This window comes from Schistocerca gregaria, chromosome X (assembly GCF_023897955.1).
Source record: "Schistocerca gregaria isolate iqSchGreg1 chromosome X, iqSchGreg1.2, whole genome shotgun sequence".
NCBI lineage: Eukaryota > Metazoa > Arthropoda > Insecta > Orthoptera > Acrididae > Schistocerca > Schistocerca gregaria.
Genome location: NC_064931.1, coordinates 765664731 through 765689363, shown reverse-complemented (window position 1 = coordinate 765689363; position 24633 = coordinate 765664731). Strand labels below are relative to the sequence as shown.

Sequence of the window (24633 nt, the reverse complement as noted above, 5' to 3'; positions counted from 1 at the left end):
AGGAACGGTGTCAAAAGCTTTCCGGAAATCCAGAAATACGGAATCAACCTGAGATCCCCTGTCGATAGCGGCCATCACTTCGTACGAATAAAAAGCTAGCTGCGTTGCACAAGAACGATGTTTTCTGAAACCATGCTAATTACGTATCAATAGATCGTTCCCTTCCAGGTGATTCACAATGTTTGAATACAGTATATGTTCCAAAACCCTACTGCAAACCGACGTCAATGACATAGGTCTGTAGTTCGATGGATTACTCCTACTACCATTCTTAAACACTGGTGCGACCAGCGTAATTTTCCAATCTGTAGGTACAGATCTATCGGTGAGCGAACGGTTGTATATGATTGCTAAGTAGGGAGCTATTGTATCAGCGTAATCTGAAAGGAACCTAATCGGTATACACTCTCGTCCTGAAGACTTGCCCGTATCAAGCGATTTGAGTTGCTTCGCAACCCCTAAGGTATCTACTTCTAAGAAACTCATGTTAGCAGCTGTTCGTGTTTCAAATTCTGGAATATTCCATTCGTCTTCCTTGGTGAAGGAATTTCGGAAAACTGCGTTCAATAACTCCGCTTTAGCGGCACAGTCGTCGGTAACAGTACCATCGGCACTGCGGTCTTGCCGCTTGTGTACTTTACATACGACCAGAACTTCTTCGGATTTTCTACCAAATTTCGAGACAATGTTTCGTTGTGGAACCTATTAAAGGCATCTCGCATTGAAGTCCGTGCCAAATTTCGCGCGTCTGTAAATTTTAGCCAATCTTCGGGATTTCGCGCTCTTCTGAACTTCGCATGCTTTTTCCGTTGCCTCTGCAACAGCGTTCGGACCTGTTTTGAGGACCATGGGGGATCAGTTCCATCTCTTACCAATTTATGATGTATGAATCTCTCAATTGCTGTTGCTAATATATCTTTGAATTTGAACCACATCTCGTCTACATTCGCATAGTCAGTTCGGAAGGAATGGAGATTGAGGTCAAGTGTGTTTTCGCAATCATTTACAATTCGCGTGGGTTAGTGGACTAACTGCTCGAAATAAGTGTCGTAGAAAGCATTTAGGACAATCTCGGAAGATGTTTTCTGCCTACCACCGGTTTTGAACAAGTATTTATGTCAACATATCGAGGGAAGGTTGAAATCCCCACCAACTATAACCGTATGAGTGGGGTATTTATTTGTTACGAGACTCAAATTTTCTCTAAACTGTTCAGCAACAGCTTCTTATGGAACCAGGCTTGTCTCATGATGGTCTGTATGGGGTAAGTGCGAAGAACAAGTATTTCGGCGATCGTGGAATCATAAATGCAGCGGTATTAACATCATAACTCATTTATCAAAAACTCATACAGCCTTCGACGACGGCGTCCTCGTGGCGTCCATTGACCCTGGGCTGAAGAGGTCGCCTCAGCAAGAGAGAGAGCTGCGTGTGACGGCGGCCAGCGAGGTTGCCGGGCAGGAAGCAGAGATCGGAAATAAGCTCCGGGTACTCGCTTTCATCTCGCCTCTTATGAAGTCATCTCCGAGCTCATCTTCTCCGCACGCTCGGACACTCGACCCGCGTGTCTCCGCCATTGCCCATTTATAACCGTAAATTCGTCGCTTGTGTCCTGTCTGATAAAAGTGAACCATACTAGCGTAGGAATGAGAGCGTGTACACACGACCTCGCAAGTATAACCGAGGACTTGCGGCATTACTGCTACATTAGCAACCATTGGGTATGACGATTGTCATATACCGGTATAATGACAATGGTCAGCGGTGATATTATTCTGTTTATATATTCAGGGTGTTACAAAAAGGTACGGCCAAACTTCCAGAAAACATTCCTCACACACAAAGAAAGAAAATGTTATGTAGACATGTGTCCGGAAACGCTTACTTTCCATGTTAGAGCTCATTTTATTACTTCTCTTCAAATCACATAAATCATGAAATGGAAACACACAGCAACAGAGCGTACCAGCGTGACTTCAAACGCTTTGTTACCGGAAATGTTCAAAATGTCCTCCGTTAGCGAGGATACATGCATCAACCCTCCGTCGCATGGAATCCCTGATGCGCCGATGCAGCCCTGGAGAATGGTGTATTGTATCACAGCCGTCCACAATACGAGTACGAAGAGTCTCTACATTTGGTACCGGGGTTGCGTAGACAAGAGCTTTCAAGTGCCCCCATAAATGAAAGTCAAGAGGGTTGAGGTCAGGATAGCGCGGAGGCCATGGAATTGGTCCGCCTCTACCAATCCATCGGTCACCGAATCTGTTGTTGAGAAGTGTACGAACACTTCGACTGAAATGTGCAGGAACTCAATCGTGCATGAACCACATGTTGTGTCATACTTGTAAAGGCACATGCTCTAGCTGCACAGGTAGAGTATCCCGTATGAAATCATGATAACGTGCTCCATTGAGCGTAGGTGGAAGAACATACTAACTAAAATGAGCTCTAACGTGGAAATTAAGCGCTTCCGGACACATGTCCACACAACATCTTTTTCTTATTTGTGTGTGAGGAATGTTTCCTGAAAGTTGTGCCGTACATTTTTGTAACACCCTGCATAGGGTGTCAGAAACAGTTTGAAAAGCTCCTAAGCGTGTTTCAGGAAAGGTTGTGCCCCCACTCCCCCCCCCTTAGGATTTAGTGGTAAGATGGCGCAGTGGTAGGTTATCAAAAACTGAATACAGATCAAGCATGAAGACAGGAAGAAGGTTTGCTGAACTGTGAAAAACGCAAAATAAAGCAGTGAAGAGTCCAGAAAGATCTGTGTTCAAATTTCACTCTTACCACGTACACACACACACACACACACACACACACACACACACACACACACACAGACAGACACACATTATATATATACAAAATCAAAAGTATCCGGACACCTAGCTGAAAATGACTTACAAGTTCGTGGCGCCCTCCGTCAGTAATGCTGCAATTACGGCTCGGAGGAATCCAGACAGCAACGCCACCATGTTGAATAATGTCTTTCGTGCAGCCACAGGACGTCGGGTTACGACTCACACGGTGCACAATAGGCCGCATGATGCGCAACATCATTCCCGACGTCCATAACGAGGTCCATTTTTGAAGCCACGACACCATGCAGCGCCTGTATTCGTTGTCGCATACTATCCACAAGTTCATCAAGGCACTGTTGGCCCAGATTATCCCATTCCTCAACGGCGATTCGGCGTAGATTTCTCAGTGGTTGGTGTGTCACGTCGTCCATAAACAGCCCTTTTCGATCTATCCCAGGCATGTTCTAAAGGGTTCATGTCTGGAGAACATGCTGGCTATTCTAGTCGTGCGATGTCGTTATCCTGAAGGAAGCCATTCACAAGATGTGCACGATGGGGGCGCGAATTGTCGTCCATGAAGACGGATGGCTCGACAATATGCTGCCGATATGGTTGCACTGTCGGTCGGAGGATGGCATTCACGTATCGTACAGCCGTTACGGCGCCGTCCATGACCACCAGCGGTGTACGTCCGCCCCACATAATGCCAGTCCAAGACAGCAGGAACTTCCACCTTGATGCACTCGCCGGGCAGTGTGTCTTATGCGTTCAGCCTCACCGGGTTGCCTCCAAACACGTCTCCAATGATTGTCTGGTTGAAGACATATGCGACACTCAATCGGTGAACAGAACGTGATGGCAATCCTGAGCGGTCCATTCGGCTTGTTGTTGGTCCCGTCGGTACTGCGCTGCATGGTGTCGTGGTTGCAAATATGAACCTCGCCATGGACGTCGGGAGTGAAATTGCGCATCATGCAGCCTGTTGTGCACAGTTTGAGTCGTAACCCGACGTCCTATGGCTGCCATTATGCATTATTCAATATGGTGGCGTTCCTGTCAGGGTTCCTCAGAGCCATAATCCGTAGGTAGCGGTCATCCATTGCTGTAGTAGCCGTTGGGCGACCTGAGCGAGGCATGTCATCGACAGTTCCTGTCTCTCTGTAGCTCCTACATGTCCGAACAAAATCGCTTTGGTTCACTCCGAGGCGCCTAGGCACTTCCCTTGTTAAGAGCCCTTCCTGGCACAAAGTAACACTGCGGACGCGATCGAACCGCAGTATTGACCGTTTAGGCATGGTTGAACTACAGAAAACACGAGCCGTATACCTTCTTCCTGGTGGAATAACTGGAACTGATCGGCTGTCGGACCCCTTCCATCTAATAGGCACTGCTCATGTTAGGTTGTTTACGTCTTTCGGCGGGTTTAGTGACATCTCTGGACAGTGAAAGGGGACTTTATATGTGATACAATATCCACATTCAACGTCTATCTTCAGGAGTTCTGGGAACCGGGATGATGCAAAACTTTTTGATGTATGATAGCCTGCGGTTGCATACAGTAGTTTTACTACTCTACACATAGCACATAAATCGCTCTTCAGGTGCGTTTTAAAGAACGATCCAGGTGCAGACGATGCATGTTTCGAAATTGCTACAGGGAATTACACTCAATCAATACCTCCGCCTTGGCAGAAATTTAAGGAAATAGACAAAATAAAACTTCATCGATGGAACGGTATCGTCCTCTCTATACGTTATTTTAGATATTGGGTATCTGAATGAAAAGACAGGGTTGTAACTGTGATTGTTTTTTAAATTGTTACACATACTATAAAGTTCATGCTAAAAAGTCGCTATCAGTGTTCTTTATTTGTGCATCATTTTAGATTTTCTGCTCTTCCCTCAGCCTGTCTGCCACCACATAACAATCGCTACGAACTATCGAGAGACGAGAAGAACATCCGAAGAAAAAATTATAGTATGAAAAATCTTTATGCATTCTTTTTGTTAACAGTTTTTGTCGTATTTTATTATCGCCTAAGCATGGAGAACACATCTAAATTTTAGGCAGTCAGTGAGGCTTCTGTGCTTCATTATCAACTGGCTCTGAGCACTATGGGACTTAACTGCTGTGGTCATCAGTCCCCTAGAACTTAGAACTACTTAAGCCTAACTAACCTAAGGACATCACACACATCCATGCCCGAGGCAGGATTCGAACCTGTGACCGTAGCGGTCGCGCGGTTCCAGACTGTAGCGCCTGGAACCGCTCGGCCACTTCGGCCGGTGCTTCATTATCGATTATAAATTTACCTAGATGCCTTGAATGATATGATCTGCTCTGGAAGCACGGTTCCTCAAAGCATTCAACATTCTGAAGCGTGTTCGCGACAAGATGTGGGAAACAGGCAAAAACTACACCATCTGATCAAAAGTATCCGGACACCCTCATCTAAGCCAGAAGTGACCGCGAGATTTCACGAGAGGCGGGTTTACCAGTATAAAATGAGGTGGAGAGTATTCTATTGTCAGTAGGGAAGCAGTAACACCAGCAGCTTCGAACGTGGACTAGTCATTCGGTGCCACCTGACTAATAAATCCATCTGACATACTTCAACCGTTCTAAAACTGTCCAAGGGGATCGTTGGTGATGTGATTATAAAGTGGACATACCAAGGAACGAACACAGGGGAACCAAGACCCGCTAAACTTCCTATATTGACGGACAGGGACTGTCGAGCATGCTGAAGAGTGGCTGTTAAACATCTCACGAAATCAGCGGAAGGGATCACCCGTGAGTTCCAGAAAGCTACCATGAGGCAGGTAGCGCAACGAATGTGTGTAGGAGACGAAAACAATGTCGAACAGTGGCCGAGCAGTTCCTCATAATCCTCAGATTTCTGCCGTCAGTGCCAGGCAATACTTGAGGTGGTGTAAGCAGCGACGCCACTGGACAGTGGATGACTGTAAACTGTTTATTTGGAGTAAGAATCACGCTGTACCCTGTGGCAATCCGATGGAAGGTTTTCGGTTTAGCGAATATTTGGAGAACATTACCTGTTATGTGTAGCGCTAACATTCAAATACGCAGAAGGTGGTTGGGGTGTGGTCTCCTTATAGAGCTTAAGAAAACGCTACATGTGGAAGGATATGGACGGATTTTATAGCATTGTGAACTGTTCACAGTAAAGGATCAATTCGGAGATAATGATTTTATCTGTGAGGGAATGGTTTGCGGAAAATAACATTCCTAAAATGGTCTAACTGTCCCAGATTTCAGACCTGGGCGCAATGGAACACCTTTGGGATGAGTTAGAACGTCGACTTAGCTCTAGATCCCAGTGTCCAAAGTCACTGTTTTCTCTGGTTTCGGCCGTTGAGAAAGAATGGGCTGCCATTCCTCCACAGACGTTCAGGCACCTCATTTTTTTAAAGTGTCGCCAGCAGAGTTCAAGCCAGCATATGGGCGAATGGTGGACACTCCCTATTTTAATGTCCATTAATGTCCACTAATAGGCGACCGGATACTTCTGATCAGATAATAAATTTGCTCCAATTTTATAGCGATTCAACAGATATTACTAGGTACAAAAGGAAGAAAAAGCTTTCTGCTAGGTACCTGGAATCTAAGCAGCAAGGAAGCTGACAAAGTAGGGAAAGAAACTGTTGGTAGAAACATTGTGGTAACCTGTTTTATCACGCTGCAATATGTTACGCCGTTAATGTGTTAGACGTTCATGCACCCATGTGAGCCTGAGTGCCTAGAAGTCAGATTTAATAAGCTGTGATCATTGTAAATAACTGTCCAGAAGTGGCATTCCTCTTTCCACTGACAGAGACTGTATCAAGCGGTACTTCATTTACGTCTTCTGACCCACAGATTTTTACTCTGGCGAGAAGAATCTTCCGTTTATGGTACGTCAGGCGTAATCGTTTCAGAACGCCACATTTTAGGACATTTTGAATTCTGGGGAGAGAACAGCTGTAAATTTGATTAGAGCCCAGCCTTCTATTTTAGTTCAGCACGGAACAAGTGTATTGCACGTTTCTTACTTTTTATTTGATGTTATGAATTATCAGAACCCCATATAAGACTTTGGATTAGGAGACTGTAAGTGTTGCAGAATGGGAAGCTCATCCTATCGTCACAGAACATTGTATTCCCCAAAATACGCTGCTGACTTATGATTTTTTTATTTACTACCACCTTAGAATTCCCAGATCATCAAGTTAAGTATTATAATACGTCAATCCATTTTATTCAATAGAGATAGTAATGTGTCTTCAATAATCGAATACAACCTGTGATTATGAATACTGGGTCTCGTAACAAATCACGTGCTTTACAGAACTGTCCACAGTTTTTGTCGGATGCCATATGATTATCACTGACTGTGTTGTTGTATGACCTTTTATCAGTGGTTATAACTGTAACAGAACCACACGGACTGCATTTAAAAATGACGTAGTATTATATGTGTCAAGTAGTCTGTATTGACATATTGTGGCATCGTTAGGTGATCGAGATGTAAAAATGTAAATGTCGTGTGACTAGGACCTCCCGTCGGGTAGACCGTTCGCCGGGTGCAAGTCTTTCGATTTGACGTCAATTCGGCGACTTGCGCGTCGATGGCGATGAAATGATGATGATTAGGACAACACAACACTCAGTGCCCGAACGGAGAAAATCTCCGGCCCAACAGGGAATCGAACCCAGGCCCTTAGCTTTGGCGGCCTGTCGCGCTGAACACTCTGCTACCGGGGGCGGACAATGATCGAGATATGCCTCCGTTGTTTAATACGCTAATGCATGCTTATACGGCGGTGCTCAGAGGCAGCCAATTCCAATCCTGGTATTGGAAGGAATGTTCACCTTCAGTCTTTGGCCGACAAGAGGAAGAGAGAGAGTATAACTTCCTAGTCACCGGAATTTGCAACAGTATTACGGATTAAACTTCAAATATCACCGCAGAGTGTCATGGCGTGAGAGCATGCATGTGAATCTGTTGGTGGTAATCCGTCCGTCGTGTTGAGCCGGTTCCCTTGGTGCTATTCGAGAGAAGTAGGCAACAAACACAACATAACTCTAGAGTACACAGTAGAATGACTCATCACAGTCATCTACTCGATACGGTGCAAACCTGACACTCTAAAAACAGGTCTGAGGAGGGCAACAGCAAACTATTTTCATTAAGATCTTGCCCAGGACGGCAACATGAGAGCCCCGAATTTGTCCCAGCGCTCATTTCCTGACTTATACTTTTGTTGGTGATAAGTGTGAACTATAATAGCAGAACATAGTACATTTTTCGCTCACTCGGAGACTTATCTTGATTAACATGATGGTCTTTAAATATCTGTGGTCAGTGTGGCGCCATCTACATAAAGCATATCATCCTATTTTAGCTTATTCACTATTTTTGTTTCTCCACTATCGATGTTTGCTCATTTTATACATGATGACGTGCACTGTAGGAAGAAACCTTATGTTAATGTTAATGGAAAAACTCTAGGTTCTTTATTATTTTGTAAGAAAACTTGTCTCGAACTAATTTGAGTGCTAAAACCACAATGTCGACAGTGTGAAACAAATTATATTATATTATATTATATCATCATCATCATGCCTGAAACCTTAAGATAATTGCTATTCAACACGCAGCGGAACACCTGTACTTATGAATGGATGTTTTCTTTTGCAGGCTCACAACCGATTGGTGGCCGACTTAGATACTATGGGATTCCAAGTAGAAGAAACACAAAGCTTTGGAAACGAAGTCACGTCTGCCCTAGCAAAGCTGAAAGAGAAAGATGTTCGTATAATACTGGGAAACTTTAACGAGTCCTGGGCGAGAAGGATATTTTGCGAAGCTAACAGGTAAATATTAAAAACGTAACTGGTATAACTGCCAGACACAATTAATTCATTTGTTTCTATTTAGACTAACGATGCTTAACTGCGTCTTATTAGCAATTTTGTTTTGACACTTTTTTATTCTGCATTAACATTTTTGTGTATACACTGAAAAGAAATATCCGACACAGATGGTAAACATCTCGCTGCTATTACCGTTGTAGATTAGTTAGGCTTCTCCTGCTGATTTCCACTATAATTCAAAGCTACCAGGAGAAAAAGGGTGTGCTTTTAATTAAACTACAATAGCATAATGCGCACGCTGTTGTGCTGTCCAACGTCCAGTTATGACCATATCCTCAACGAAATTCTTGCATATTTTCGAACATCGTACCGTAGTTGTTCTTTGTAGGCAACCGTAATGTGAGAAAGTACGAGAGAGGGATTAAATAACAACTCAAATTCATCTTCTGTGAGCGGTGGGGAGGTAATCCGCTACGTCCCATTGCTATGCACTGTTCTGAATCGATCGACTAAGAGACATCTATGTGGAAGTGCACGTCATGCAAGAGGATTGTTTTTGTAAGTGTTGTTTCACGAGTTTGGAAAATTTTGTTTCATAAACGCCAAAACAACATGCTATTACTAAGTTTTAGTCAAAATCATAATAGGCGATAGGAGTATTATGGGAATGACGCAGAAACGAAACAATTATGGAGTGAGTGGAATATTGCTTCATCATCCCCTAGAAAGAAAACAAGTGAGAACATTCGTGAAACCAATGTTGGTTTGGTTTTCCAACTTGAAGGAGCATTTCTATTTACAAGTGCTAAAACTAGCGCTTGAGGAATTGCGACAATAACGGAGCTGTATTGTGGGTATCGAAGCATTTTCCCGCTCATCCCTACAACGCGCCTAGTCGCACAGCATTCAGTCTCAGACAAATATTATGCAAAAAATCGCTAATAGTTCCTATACTATATTTCAGTGACCGTGTCGTTCAGAAGCACGATTCAATGTTCCTTCAGACATCCAAGCGCGTTCGAAGGACCACTGCAAAGTACCTTTGAATACTGCAACGCATTTCTGAACGACATAGGCACTGCAATTTAGAATTTATCCGGTGACACCGTACAAGTGTCGTTCAATTAAAACGTCTCGCCTGTACGGGAATATACATAACGAATGTTCGAGTGCAGGTAGTAGACACATTGTTGAAGATACATGGAAGTAAGGTTGTGGTCGTGATTCGTGCTCGGATAGTCTAATGGTAAGGAGACTGCTCGCGACAAGCGGGAAATCCTGGTTCCAGTACCGTTTCCACACAAATTTTCACTGTAATTATTCCATTACAAAGCTGATGGTTGCTCATATTCGCAAATGCGAATACATTTCACGATATTACACTACTGGACATTAAAATTGCTACACCACGAAGATGACGTGCTATAGACGCTAAATTTAACCGACAGGAAGAAGATGCTGTGATATGCAAATGATTAGCTTTTCAGAGCATTCACACAAGGTTGGTGCCGGTGGCGACACCTACAACGTGCCGAAATGAGGAAAGTTTCCAACCGATTTCTCATACACAAACAGCAGTTGACCGGCGTTGCCTGGTGAAACGTTGTTGTGATGACTCTTGTAAGGAGGAGAAATGCGTACCATCACGTTTCCGACTTTGATAAAGGTCGGATTGTAGCCTATCGCGATTGCGGTTTATCGTATCGCGACTCTGCTGCTCGCGTTGGTCGAGATCCAATGACTGTTAGCAGAATATGGAATCGGTGGGTTCAGGAGGGTAACACGGAACGCCGTACTGGATCCCAACGGCGTGGTATCACTAGCAGTCGAGATGACAGGTATCTTATCCGCATGGCTGTAACGGATCGTGCAGCCGCGTCTCGACCCCTGCGTCAACAGAAGGGGACGTTTGCAAGGCAACAACCATCTGCACGAAAATTTCGACGACGTTTGCAGCAGCATGGACTGTCAGCTCGGAGACCGTGGCTGCTGTTACCCTTGACACTGCATCACAGACAGGAGCGCCTGCGATGGTGTACTCAACGACGAACCTGGGTGCACGAATGGCAAAACGTCATTTTTTCGGATGAATCCAGGTTCTGTTTACAGCATCATGGTGGTCACATCCGTGTTTGGCGACATCACGGTGAACGCACATTGATAGCGTGTATTCGTCAACGCCATATTGGCGTATCACCCGGCGTGATGGTATGGGGTGCCATTGGTTAGACGTCTCGACAACCTCTTGTTCGCATTGACGCCACTTTCAACAGTGGACGTTACATTTCTGATGTGTTACGACCCGTGGCTCTATCCTTTGTTCGATACCTAGGAACCCCTACATTTCAGAAGGATAATGCACGACCGCATGTTGCAGGTCCTGTACGGGCCTTCCTGGGTTCAGAAAATGTTCGACTGCTGCCCTGGTCAGCACATTCTCCAGATCTCAGAAATTGAAAACGTCTGGTCAATGGAGGACGTGCAACTGGCTCGTCACAATACTCCAGTCACTGCTGTTGAAAAACTGTGGTATCGTGTTGAAGCTGCATGGGCAGCTGTACCTGTACACACAATCCAAGCTCTGTTAGACTCAATGCCCAGGCGTATCAAGGCCGTTATTATGGCCAGAGGTGGTTATACTGGGTACTGATTTCTGAATATCTATGCACCCAAATTGCGTGAAAATATAATCACATGTCAGTTCTAGTATAATACACTCCTGGAAATGGAAAAAAGAACACATTGACACCGGTGTGTCAGACCCACCATACTTGCTCCGGACACTGCCAGAGGGCTGTACAAGCAATGATCACACGCACGGCACAGCGGACACACCAGGAACCGCGGTGTTGGCCGTCGAATGGCGCTAGCTGCGCAGCATTTGTGCACCGCCGCCGTCAGTGTCAGCCAGTTTGCCGTGGCATACGGAGCTCCATCGCAGTCTTTAACACTGGTAGCATGCCGCGACAGCGTGGACGTGAACCGTATGTGGAGTTGACGGACTTTGAACGAGGGCGTGTAGTGGGCATGCGGGAGGCAGGGTGGACGTACCGCCGAATTGCTCAACACGTGGGGCGTGAGGTCTCCACAGTACATCGATGTTGACGCCAGTAGTCAGCGGAAGGTGCACGTTCCCGTCGACCTGGGACCGGACCGCAGCGACGCACGGATGCACGCCAAGACCGTAGGATCCTACGCAGTGGCGTAGGGGACCGCACCGCCACTTCCCAGCAAATTAGGGACACTGTTGCTCCTGGGGTATCGGCGAGGACCATTCGCAACCGTCTCCATGAAGCTGGGCTACGGTCCCGCACACCGTTAGGCCGTCTTCCGCTCACGCCCCAACATCGTGCAGCCCGCCTCCAGTAGTGTCGCGACAGGCGTGCATGGAGGGACGAATGGAGACGTGTCGTCTTCAGCGATGAGAGTCGCTTCTGCCTTGGTGCCAATGATGGTCGTATGCGTGTTTGGCGTCGTGCAGGTGAGCGCCACAATCAGGACTGCATACGACCGATGCACACAGGGCCAACACCCGGCATCATGGTGTGGGGAGCGATCTCCTACACTGGCCGTACACCTCTGGTGTTCATCGAGGGGACACTGAATATTGCACATTACATCCAAACCGTCATCGAACCCATCGTTCTACCATTCCTAGACCGGCAAGGGAACTTGCTGTTCCAACAGGACAATGCACGTACCCATGTATCCCGTGCCACCCAACGTGCTCTAGAAGGTGTAACTCAACTACCGTGGCCAGCAAGATCTCCGGATCTGTCCCCCATTGAGCATGTTTGGAACTGGATGAAGCGTCGTCTCACGCTGTCTGCGCGTCCAGCACGAACGCTGGTCCAACTGAGGCGCCAGGTGGAAATGGCATGGCAAGCCGTTCCACAGGACTACATCCAGCATCTCTACGATCGTCTCCATGGGAGAATAGCAGCCTGCATTGCTGCGAAAGGTGGATATACACTGTACTAGTGCCGACATTGTGCATGCTCTGTTGCCTGTGTCTATGTGCCTGTGGTTCTGTCAGTGTGATCATGTGATGTATCTGACCCCAGGAATGTGTCAAAGTTTCCTCTTCCTGGGATAATGAATTCACGGTGTTCTCATTTCAATTTCCAGGAGTGTATATTTGTCGAATGAATACCCGTTTATCATCGGCATTTCTTCTTGGTGTAGCATTTTTAATAGCCAGTAGTGTAATTTCGTAAGCATTCTAGTCACCGGACTTCCCCTTGCGACTGAAGAGAGACCTAAAAGGTTACCGTTTCTAGGACATGGAAGAAATGAAATCAAAATCGCCCAATTGTGAAATAGCACCTAACGAAAACAACCACTCCGAGGTAAGTGACGCTTACTCACGGTAACGGCCTGTCAACTGATTCAAAACAGTGTGCATTAAATGTATGTAGCAGGAAACCCCGTTACCAAGCCACCAGCAGGAAAGCAATTTATTTATTTCAGGATTCTCTCTGGTATCTCATATACATTTACAAAATAAATGTTCCTTTAAAGTGTCGTAGGCTGAAAATGGTTCACATGCCCCGAGCACTATGGGACTTACTTCTGAGGTCATCAGTCCCCTAGAACTTAGAACTACTTAAACCTAACTAACCTAAGGACATCACACACATCCATGCCCGAGGCAGGATTCGAACCTGCGACCGCATCGGTTGCGCGGTTCCATACTGAAGCACCTAGAACCGCTCGGCCACACCAGCCGGCTGTCGTAGGCTGTTCAGTCTTGTACACATATATGAAATAACGTAAAAGGAGAAGACAGGCGAGAAACAGTAGTTCGGGGAAACGGCTCAAAGCGGGATGCGTATGCTGTTGCAGCTTACACAAACTGACATCTACGTGAAGGTATTGTTACTTGTCAACTTCATTCCGACACGACCAGCATATTCTCTTCCTGTCGAGATGTTAGACAGAATGTAACTGGTTACCTGTTGTCTACAGACCGATGCTTAGTGAGTAGCAGTTGCTCAACTCTCTCGTTCCCTTGTCTCACTGAGCCTTCCTCTTGGACCTAAGCCAACGTATCGAGCTGCTTCGACCCATGGTCAGTACTGGAACTGCTAATGAATGGTGGTAGTTCTGCGCTTCTCTTTGGCCTGTAAGGTTGACAGCTTGCGTTTTTGCTGTGTTAAACATAAACAACCAACCTGTTGCCAAACTTCGAAATAGTTCTAAATCACTAAATACCTAATTCTTTTTCTTCAACGAAAAGAACAGGTGTTTCCGCATTGGTATAACATGCAACAGAGGCTATATTTACTAACGGAAATGGTATACAGGGTGGTCCATTGATCGTGACTGGGCCAAATATCTCACGAAATAAGCATCAAACGAAAAAACTACAAAGAAGGAAACTCGTCTAGCTTGAAGGGGGAAACCAGATGGCGCTTTGGTTCGCCTGCTAGATATGGCTGCCATAGGTCAAACGGATATCAACTGCGTTTCGTTTTTAAAATAGAAACCCCCATTTTGATTACATATTCGTGTAGTACGTAAAGCAATATGAATGTTTTAGTTGGACCACTTTCTTCGCTTTGTGATAGATGGCGCTGTAATAGTTAAAAACGTATAAGTACGTTGTATCACGTAACATTCCGCCAGTGTGGACGGTATTTACTCCGTGATACATTACCCGTGTTAAAATGGACCGTTTACCAACTGCGGAAAAGGTCGATATCGTGTTGATGTATGGCTATTGTGATCAAAATGCCCAAATGGCGTGTGTTATGTATGCTGCTCGGTATTCTGGACAACACCATCCAAGTGTCCGGACCGTTCGCAGGGTAGTTACGTCATTTAAGGTAACAGGAAGTGCTCAGCCGCATGTGAAACGTCAACCACGACCTGCAACAAACGATGATGCCCAAGTAGGTGTTTTAGCTGCTGTCACGGCTAATCCGCACATCAGTAGCAGACAAATTGCGCGAGAATGAGAATCTGAAAAACGTTGGTGTTGATAATGCTACATCAACATCGATTGCACCCGTACCATATTTCTATGCACCAGGAATTGCATGGCGACGACTTTGAACGTCGTGTACAGTTCTGCCACTAGGCACAAAGGAAATTGCGGGACGATGACATTTTTTGGACGCACTATTTAGGGACGAAGCGTCATTCACCAACAGCGGTAACGTAAACCGGCATAATATGCACTATTGGGCAACGGAAAATCCACGATGGTTGCGACAAGTGGAACATCAGCGACCTTGGCGGGTTAATGTATGGTGCGGCATTATGGGAGGAAGGATAATTGCCCCCATTTTCTCGATGGCAATGTAAATGGTGCTATGTATGTTGATTTCCTACGTAATGTTCTACCGATGTTACTACAAGATGTTTCACTGCATGACAGAATGGCGATGTACTTCCAACATGATGGATGTCCGGCACATAGCTCGCGTGCGGTTGAAGCGGTATTGAACAGCATATTTCATGACAGGTGGATTGGTTGTCGAAGCACTATACCATGGCCCGCACGTTCACCGGATTTGACGTCCCTGGATTTCTTTCTGTGGGGAAAGTTGAAGGATATTTGCTATCGTGATCCACCGACAACGCCTGACAACATGCGTCAGCGCATTGTCTTTGAATGTCGGAACTCGCTGGTGAGAGGAACGTTGTTACACGTATTGCCAAATGCATTTAGGTTGACGGAAATCATTTTGAGCATTTATTGCATTAATGTGATATTTACAGGTAATCACGCTGTAACAGCATGCGTTCTCGCTGGGGAACCTACCCATCGCACCCCCTCAGATTTAGTTATAAGTTGGCACAGTGGATAGGCCTTGAAAAACTGAACACAGATCAATCGAGAAAACAGGAAGAAGTTGTGTGGAACTATGAAAAAAATTAGCACAATACACAAACTGAGTAGTCCATGCGCAAGATAAGCAACATCAAGGATAGTCTGAGCTCAGGAGCGCCGTGGTCCCGTGGTTATCGTGAGCCGCTGCGGTAGGAAAGGTCCTGGTTTCAAGTCAGCCCTCGACTGAAAAGTGAACTTTCTTTATTTTCGCAAACTTATGGTCCGTCCGTTCGTTCATTGACGTCTCTGTTCACTGTAATAAGTTTAGTGTCTGTGTTTATTGAAGTCGCGAGCTATATTTGCTGGATTCATATTGCCCACGGAGTACATCTCACGTATTTAATGCACTCTCGTCCAAAGTAGCGAACAGTCAGCTGCCAGCCAGGGAGCCTCGTTAGCAGGAATTCTCTCCCGTGCGCCGTAGTCGACTGACGTCGTGTGTTTCGATATTTGTTTAGGTGTAGCGTCTCCATACTACGGCGCAGTTACCTCGCATCGGACGGACAGATAAGAATTGTCTGAAAATAAAAATTAAACTTTTTACTCGAGCGAAGACTTGAATCAAGGACCTTTCTTTCCGCAGCTGCTCACGGCAACCACGGGAGCACAGCGCTGCTATGCTCGCGCTATCCTTGATGTTGCCTATGTTGCACATGGACTACTCAATTTGTATATTTTGCTTATTTTTTCATATTTCCATACAACTTCTTCCTGTTTTCTCAATTGATACGTGTTCAGTTTTTCAAGGTCTATCGACTGTGCCAACTTATAACTAAATATGAAGGGGGTGCGATGGGGAGGTTCCCTTGTCAGAAATAAGTTCACAAAGGTACATATATCACATTGGAACAACCGTAATAAAATGTTCAAACTTACCTACGTCCTGTATTTTAATTTAAGAAGCCATGCATTTGTGACTATTACAGCGCCATCTATCACAAAATGAAAAAAGTGGTCGAACGAAAACATTCATATTTATTTGCGTACTACACGAATATGTAATAAAAAATGTGGGTTCGTATTTTAAAAAACGCGGTTGATATCCGTTTGACCTATGGCAGCGCCATCTAGCAGGCCAACCATAGCGCCATCTGGTTTCCCCTTCAATCTAGACAAGTTCCGTTCTTCGTAGTTTTTTCGTTTGACGCTTATTTCGTGAGATATTTGGCCCGGTCACGATCAATGGACCACTCTGTATGTGTTCCGGGTAGGCGTTTGAGCAGGCCAGTCGTACAAGCACAACTATTTACCTCCGAGCGACGATGCAGTGACCCTTGCATTGTGGTCAGGAGCATCATCAGATATGATTCAAATTCTTGTCTAAAATATTCCATAAATACCGGTGTACACTTTTGTCAACAAAATAATGTGCGGATCCTATACCAGATAAAGCAGATGCAGACAATCTTACCTCTATCATATTTCACTGTCGCCACAACTCACAGCAGCGACTGGAGTCCTAACCAAATACTCGTAACAACGAACAACGAACGAATTCAGTGTCGCACGGCTAGGATCAAAGGAAGGCTCAGGGAACTTTAATTCCAATCTTTAGAAGCAAGGCTATATCATTCTCGGCAACCCATGATGTTTAAATTTAGAGAACCGATATTTGTGGGTAATTTTGTGACAGTATTATTGCCTTCGTCGAATACACCATGCACTGTGCAGTGGCTTTTGAAGTGTATACCTATATACACTCCTGGAAATTGAAATAAGAACACTGTGAATTCATTGTCCCATGAAGGGGAAACTTTATTGACACATTCCTGGGGTCAGATACATCACATGATCACACTGACAGAACCACAGGCACATAGACACAGGCAACAGAGCATGCACAATGTCGGCACTAGTACAGTGTATATCCACCTTTCGCAGCAATGCAGGCTGCTATTCTCCCATGGAGACGATCGTAGAGATGCTGGATGTAGTCCTGTGGAACGGCTTGCCATGCCATTTCCACCTGGCGCCTCAGTTGGGCCAGCGTTCGTGCTGGACGTGCAGACCGCGTGAGACGACGCTTCATCCAGTCCCAAACATGCTCAATGGGGGACAGATCCGGAGATCTTGCTGGCCAGAATAGCTGACTTACACCTTCTAGAGCACGTTGGGTGGCACGGGATACATGCGGACGTGCATTGTCCTGTTGGAACAGAAAGTTCCCTTGCCGGTCTAGGAATGGTAGAACGATGGGTTCGATGACGGTTTGGATGTATCGTGCACTATTCAGTGTCCCCTCGACGATCACCAGAGGTGTACGGCCAGTGTAGGAGATCGCTCCCCACACCATGATGCCGGGTGTTGGCCCTGTGTGCCTCGGTCGTATGCAGTCCTGATTGTGGCGCTCACCTGCACGGCGCCAAACACGCATACGACCATCATTGGCACCAAGGCAGAAGCGACTCTCATCGCTGAAGACGACACGTTTCCATTCGTCCCTCCATTCACGCCTGTCGCGACACCACTGGAGGCGGGCTGCACGATGTTGGGGCGTGAGCGGAAGACGGCCTAACGGTGTGCGGGACCGTAGCCCAGCTTCATGGAGACGGTTGCGAATGGTCCTCGCCGATACCCCAGGAGCAACAGTGTCCCTAATTTGCTGGGAAGTGGCGGTGCGGTCCCCTACGCCACTGCGTAGGATCCTACGGTCTTGGCGTGCATCCGTGCGTCGCTGCGGTCCGGTTCCAGGTCGACGGGCACGTGAACCTTCCGCCGACCACTGGCGACAACATCGATGTACTGTGGAGACCTCACGCCCCACGTGTTGAGCAATTCGGCGGTATGTCCACCCTGCCTCCCGCATGCCCACTATACGCCCTCGCTCAAAGTCCGTCAGCTGCACATACGGTTCACGTCCACGCTGTCGCGGCATGCTACCAGTGTTAAAGACTGCGATGGAGCTCCGTATGCCACGGCAAACTGGCTGACACTGACGGCGGCGGTGCACAAATGCTGCGCAGCTAGCGCCATTCGACGGCCAACACCGCGGTTCCTGGTGTGTCCGCTGTGCCGTGCGTGTGATCATTGCTTGTACAGCCCTCTCGCAGTGTCCGGAGCAAGTATGGTGGGTCTGACACACCGGTGTCAATGTGTTCTTTTTTCCATTTCCAGGAGTGTAGTTGTAGAAGTGGAACACACCAGCGTAGTCCTGTTTGACATGCGTCCACCCACAGGCCCAACCATTCTCATTTGAGTGCCACATCACGCACCGTGAGCAATTACTCCATAATACCTTATCCACTGCCCAGCATATCAGTTACAGTTAACACCACTGTAAATAACGCCACGCGTCCGTTTCTCTTATCAGTTTCGTCTGCAACTGACCTCAGCGCCATAACTACTGCGAAAAACCTCTAACAGAGCAAATGACAGAAGATTAATTCGTACAATACGCTTAAGAGTGCTGCTTTATTAATATAAATTAATTTCTCAGACTAACAAAAACTGGGATAAAGTTCTTTACCTCCCTGACGATTCTACTTCGAACTAACTTAACTAACTTTACAGTTAACTTGGCTACATTTATCTCCTATAAAATTTCTCTGACATAGTAGAGAAAGTATGCAGGTAGCATGGTTGACCGTCATAGGTCATAAAGTTCGACGTTCCAGAATAGGACGGAAAACAAACTAAAACCTGATGCATTGTTAAGGTATCGGCGTATCTCCAGTTTCCAGTATAAGGTCTGCTGCCTCCGTATGTCGAATGACGACTGGGAAAGAGAGAGCGGGTAGACGGAATAACTAATAAAGTTTGTCGAACAGGAATCCTGTTCATGACATGCTTGGTGGCATATACGGTACAAAATATGTAGTTAACTAAACTCAAGATCTCAAGATTCTGCTAATGTTTTAATGCTTTATGACCCGCTCTTATGTCAATAAGCTAATTGTAGCTCTGTTTTTTTTCTGGTGGAAAGTTTCTTCTGTAACAAAGGACAATAACAGACTATTTTCCTTTGCTGTCGCGCTGTGCCTCCTTCGTACTTTAGTGACGACAGGTTCTTGGCCTGGCTGTTAATACTATGGAAGAAGGATACGGGAAATAAATTATTGTACTTTTTTGTTGCTACCTCCTACAAAAACGAACGAAGCCCTAAAGTGAATCACACTCAATCTTTCATTCATCAGCTCCAATTACTACGAAAAAAATCAGTGTGTGCTGTGGGTGAAAACTCGTACTTGTTGCTGACGCTAAGGACATCACACACACACACACACACACACACACACACACACACACACACACACACGCCCGAGGGAGGACTCGAACCTCCGACGGGAACAGCCACGCGGACCGTGACAAGGCGCCCAAGACCGCTTGGCTACCCCGCGCGGCGAAACATACATAGAAAGAATTGCTACAGTATAGTACAGAAAGTAACTGAAAGACATACACAATGAGTCAAACAGAATGGCACTTATCTTTAAAGACAGTAGTTACTCTGAAGTGACATCGATTTACGGTGGCCATCTGGACATTAAAAAAGTCGGGACATACAGCAGGTCCTAATACGGTTTGTGATCACCACGGACGACAATGCATGCTCTGTAATATCCTCCCAGGCTGGCCACAAGGTTGGCAAGTAGTTCTTGTAGTAGGACATACCATTCCTCCAACAATATGTCAACAACTGCTGGAAGGTCGTTGGTAAATATGGACGTGGTGCAGTACCTCTCACCCACACTTCCCATGCGTACTCGGCGGGATGTAAGCCGGTAGAATGAGCAGGCTAGTCCATTCGCCGCATATACTCTCGTTCCAAGGTATTATCATCCACAAAGATGAAGTCACAGCTGAATGAACTCGTTCGTAGACGCATATGGGGAAAGAGTACTGTGTCATAATAATATTGACCAGAGAGAGTACCATGTTCAAACATTTGGAGGCCAGTAGGCCCATGCAACATATGTCTCCCCGTACTGTAATACCTGGACCACCAAAACGATAGTATTCGACAATGCTGGACGTACCCTCTGACGTCTGTGCGAATGCGCACAGGTTGCCCGGACTCTTGCGGGAATGGTCACCTTAGTGTACGCGAGTAATGAGTGGACGGGTAAAAATCTATAAGGTACATTACGTGTGTAGATTGTGGACAGTTTGGAATGTGGGTCTCACGGGAACCATGTAAGGGATAAGTTCCTGCAGTCACGCTGTTCATCTGTGTTCTCGGTGGCTCAGATGAATAGAACGTCTGCCATGTAAGCGGGAGTTCCCGGGTTCGAGTCCCGGTCGGGGCACACATTTTCAGCTGTCCCCATCGAGGTATATCAGCAACACCTGTCGGCAGCTGAGGGTTTCAATTAATTATCGTTTATTGTAGAGAAGCTGCACGGTCATCAATGGTATCTGTTCTTTCGAGAACAGTAACTTTCTTCATATATATACACTCCTGGAAATGGAAAAAAGAACACATTGACACCGGTGTGTCAGACCCACCATACTTGCTCCGGACACTGCGAGAGGGCTGTACACGCAATGATCACACGCACGGCACAGCGGACACAACAGGAACCGCGGTATTGGCCGTCGAATGGCGCTAGCTGCGCAGCATTTGTGCACCGCCGCCGTCAGTGTCAGCCAGTTTGCCGTGGCATACGGAGCTCCATCGCAGTCTTTAACACTGGTAGCATGCCGCGACAGCGTGGACGTGAACCGTATGTGCAGTCGACGGACTTTGAGCGAGGGCGTATAGTGGGCATGCGGGAGGCAGGGTGGACGTACCGCCGAATTGCTCAACACGTGGGGCGTGAGGTCTCCACAGTACATCGATGCTGTCGCCAGTGGTCGGCGGAAGGTGCACGTGCCCGTCGACCTGGGACCGGACCGCAGTGACGCACGGATGCCCGCCAAGACCGTAGGATGCTACGCAGTGCCGTAGGGGACCGCACTGCCACTTCCCAGCAAATTAGGGACACTGTTGCTCCTGGGTCATCGGCGAGGACCATTCGCAACCGTTTCCATGAAGCTGGGCTACGGTCCCGCACACCGTTAGGCCGTCTTCCGCTCACGCCCCAACATCGTGCAGCCCGCCTCCAGTGGTGTCGCGACAGGCGTGAATGGAGGGACAAATGGAGACGTGTCTTCTTCAGCGATGAGAGTCGCTTCTGCCTTGGTGCCAATGATGGTTGTATGCGTGTTTGGCGCCGTGCAGGTGAGCGCCACAATCAGGACTGCATACGACCGATGCACACAGGGCCAACACCCGGCATCATGGTGTGGGGAGCGATCTCCTACACTGGCCGTACACCTCTGGTGATAGTCGAGGGGACACTGAATAGTGCACGGTACATCCAAACCGTCATCCAACCCATCGTTCTACCATTCCTAGACCGGCAAGGGAACTTGCTGTTCCAACAGGACAATGCACGTCCGCATGTATCCCGTGCCACCCAACGTGCTCTAGAAGGTGTAAGTCAACTACCCTGGCCAGCAAGATCTCCGGATCTGTCCCCCATTGAGCATGTTTGGGACTGTATGAAGCGTCGTCTCACGCGGTCTGCACGTCCAGCACGAACGCTGGTCCAACTGAGGCGCCAGGTGGAAATGGCATGGCAAGCCGTTCCACAGGACTACACCCAGCATATCTACGATCGTCTCCATGGGAGAATAGCAGCCTGCATTGCTGCGAAAGGTGGATATACACTGTACTAGTGCCGACATTGTGCATGCTCTGTTGCCTGTGTCTATGTGCCTGTGGTTCTGTCAGTGTGATCATGTGATGTATCTGACCCCATGAATGTGTCAATAAAGTTTCCCCTTCCTGGGACAATGAATTCACGGTGTTCTTATTTCAATTTCCAGGAGTGTATGATCGTTTTGTGGTTCAGGTGTTCTGATTTGGGAGGTATAATGCTGAATGCTGCGTGGGCGTACTGGCTCCAAATCTTTAAATACGGTACACTCACCTATCGACAGCTGCAAAAGTCACTGCAGAACTGAATGTCGCACACGCGAACACCGTCATAAACAAAACTATAAGAAGGGAGCGCCACTAGCAGGCAATTGATGCAGATGCCTGTAAGAGGGAAACGTGGTGTTGAAGCTATAGGTCCTGGACTATGAAGCAGTGGAAGAATGTCATTTAGTCGGGTGCGGCTTGTTTCACACTGGTTCCAACTTGTGATCCACTTTCGCCCCAAGAGTGAAACATGGTTCGCTGACGATTTGGGCAACCAAATCGTGGTATACCATGGGCACCGCGATTACTCTGAAGGTCGCATTACTGCCAATGACTTTATGACCATTTTGGCTGCCCAGGTCCATCCTACGGTACAATGTTTATACCCCAATGATGATGCTGTTTTCCAAGATGAGTAGGCCTCTTGTTGCCGAATGATGATGCTGTTTTCCAAGATGACTTAGCCTCTGTTCACAGATCTCGCATCGTCCAGAATTGGTTTTGTGGGCACGAGCATGAATTGTCGCATCTCCCTGCTCACTACAGTCACCAGAACTCAATGTTATTGAGCCTCTGTGATCTACTTTAGAGAGAAAAGAGCGTAATTGCTGAAACGTCCCCTTAGAAAAATTTTTGAATGACTGTGCTGGTAAACACCATACGTTATTTGATTTTCATACAGCTGAACAAAACTGAACGTACTCAGACATTACTCTCTTTGCTTATTCTGATCAACACTAAACTGACACACAATATTTCTAGCACAACGCAATCTGACTTTCAAAAATCCCTACAAAAGAATGGCCCTGACTAACATTAACCTATACCTTTCACAAACCACTTACCTCACAAAAATCTTCGTTACTCGAACTACTGCAATACAGCGAGCGCCACTACTGCCAGCTAAATAAAAGATTCAAACTACTGAAGGCACTAACTACTGATAGGCATAGTTAGCAAATGAAAGATTTGATAGACAACAAACAATGTATTTACCTTAATAGTGTTCAAAAGTCATTATATATATATATATATATATATATATATATATATATATATATATATATATATATATATATATAGCAGATCATGACATCCATTCTTACAAATGTACTGTTTATGATGGACACACGTCCAGATCATCCGCTCTCAAAAATCCGCCATCTCACTTCCCCACATCCACCACTGCTGGCGGCTCACCTCCAACTGCGCAACGCTACGCGCTGTTAACAGCCAACTGCCCAACACTACAATAGCGAACAACAATGCAAACCAGCCACAGACTGCACAACAGCACAGCCAGTGATTTTCATATAGAGCGCTACGTGGCGTTACCAATTAAAAAAAACTAAACAGCCTACTTACTTTGCTATGCACTTCCCTCATAGTTACCTGAACTTGGCACTGTTTTCCAGGAAACATAGCATGAAAACCACACAGGACCTGCAATTATCCATTCCAAGATGACAGGAAGCTGTTTTCCTGCACCTTATTCTGTCGTGTTTTTGGTGTTTCCATACTTTTTCCACCCCTACACATGTAACTAAATAATAACGACCACATTTAATAGACATTATAGAACATAAAATTTTTCTTTACACATTCTGATGTGTGGAACTGTGGAAAGAAAAAACAGACCTATTTACCCCATCCTTGTCAAACCGAACTTGGGCGCCGTCTCCAGTATTCTTACAGTAGACATTACTTTAATCACAAGAATTTCTTCTTCCAATCTGTTGCTAGTCGCCGGCCTCTGTGGCAGAGCTGTTCTAGGCGCTTCAGTCCAGAACCGCGCTGCTGCTACGGTCGCAGGTTCGAATCCTGACTCGGGCATGGATGTGTGTTATGTCCTTAGGTTAGTTAGGTTTAAGTAGTTCGAAGCCTAGGGGACTGATGACCTCAGATGTTAAGTACCACAGGGCTTGAACCTTTCTTTTTTTTTTTCTAGTCATTCACAAAATCGAAAGTCTCCCAATGTTACAGTTTTGCTGTAAAATGCTTCACTTAGCTTTCCATCACGGTTTCTGTTCTGATAGTGATTTATATGAATACTGCATTACTAGTTCTGCATTGTTTTTATAGATCTACGTAGATACACAGACAACGTCTGAACAGGCCGCTTTTCAATATATTCGTATCTCAAGACGCCAGCGCGCATTTACTGGAAAATGAAAGTGAGGCACGTGCAGCGTAATATAAGGCTGCG

General features: G+C 46.3%; 1 protein-coding gene across 1 annotated transcript in view; it reads left to right on the top strand.

The window, feature by feature from the left end:
* LOC126298404 (gamma-aminobutyric acid type B receptor subunit 2) overlaps window positions 1–24633 on the top strand; it is a 1564981-nt gene that overhangs the window by 1188748 nt on the left and 351600 nt on the right. Inside the window, exon 5 of the mRNA XM_049989720.1 lies at window positions 8507–8682. Coding sequence (XP_049845677.1) covers window positions 8507–8682 — 176 coding nt within the window. The remainder of the gene's footprint in view (window positions 1–8506; window positions 8683–24633) is intronic.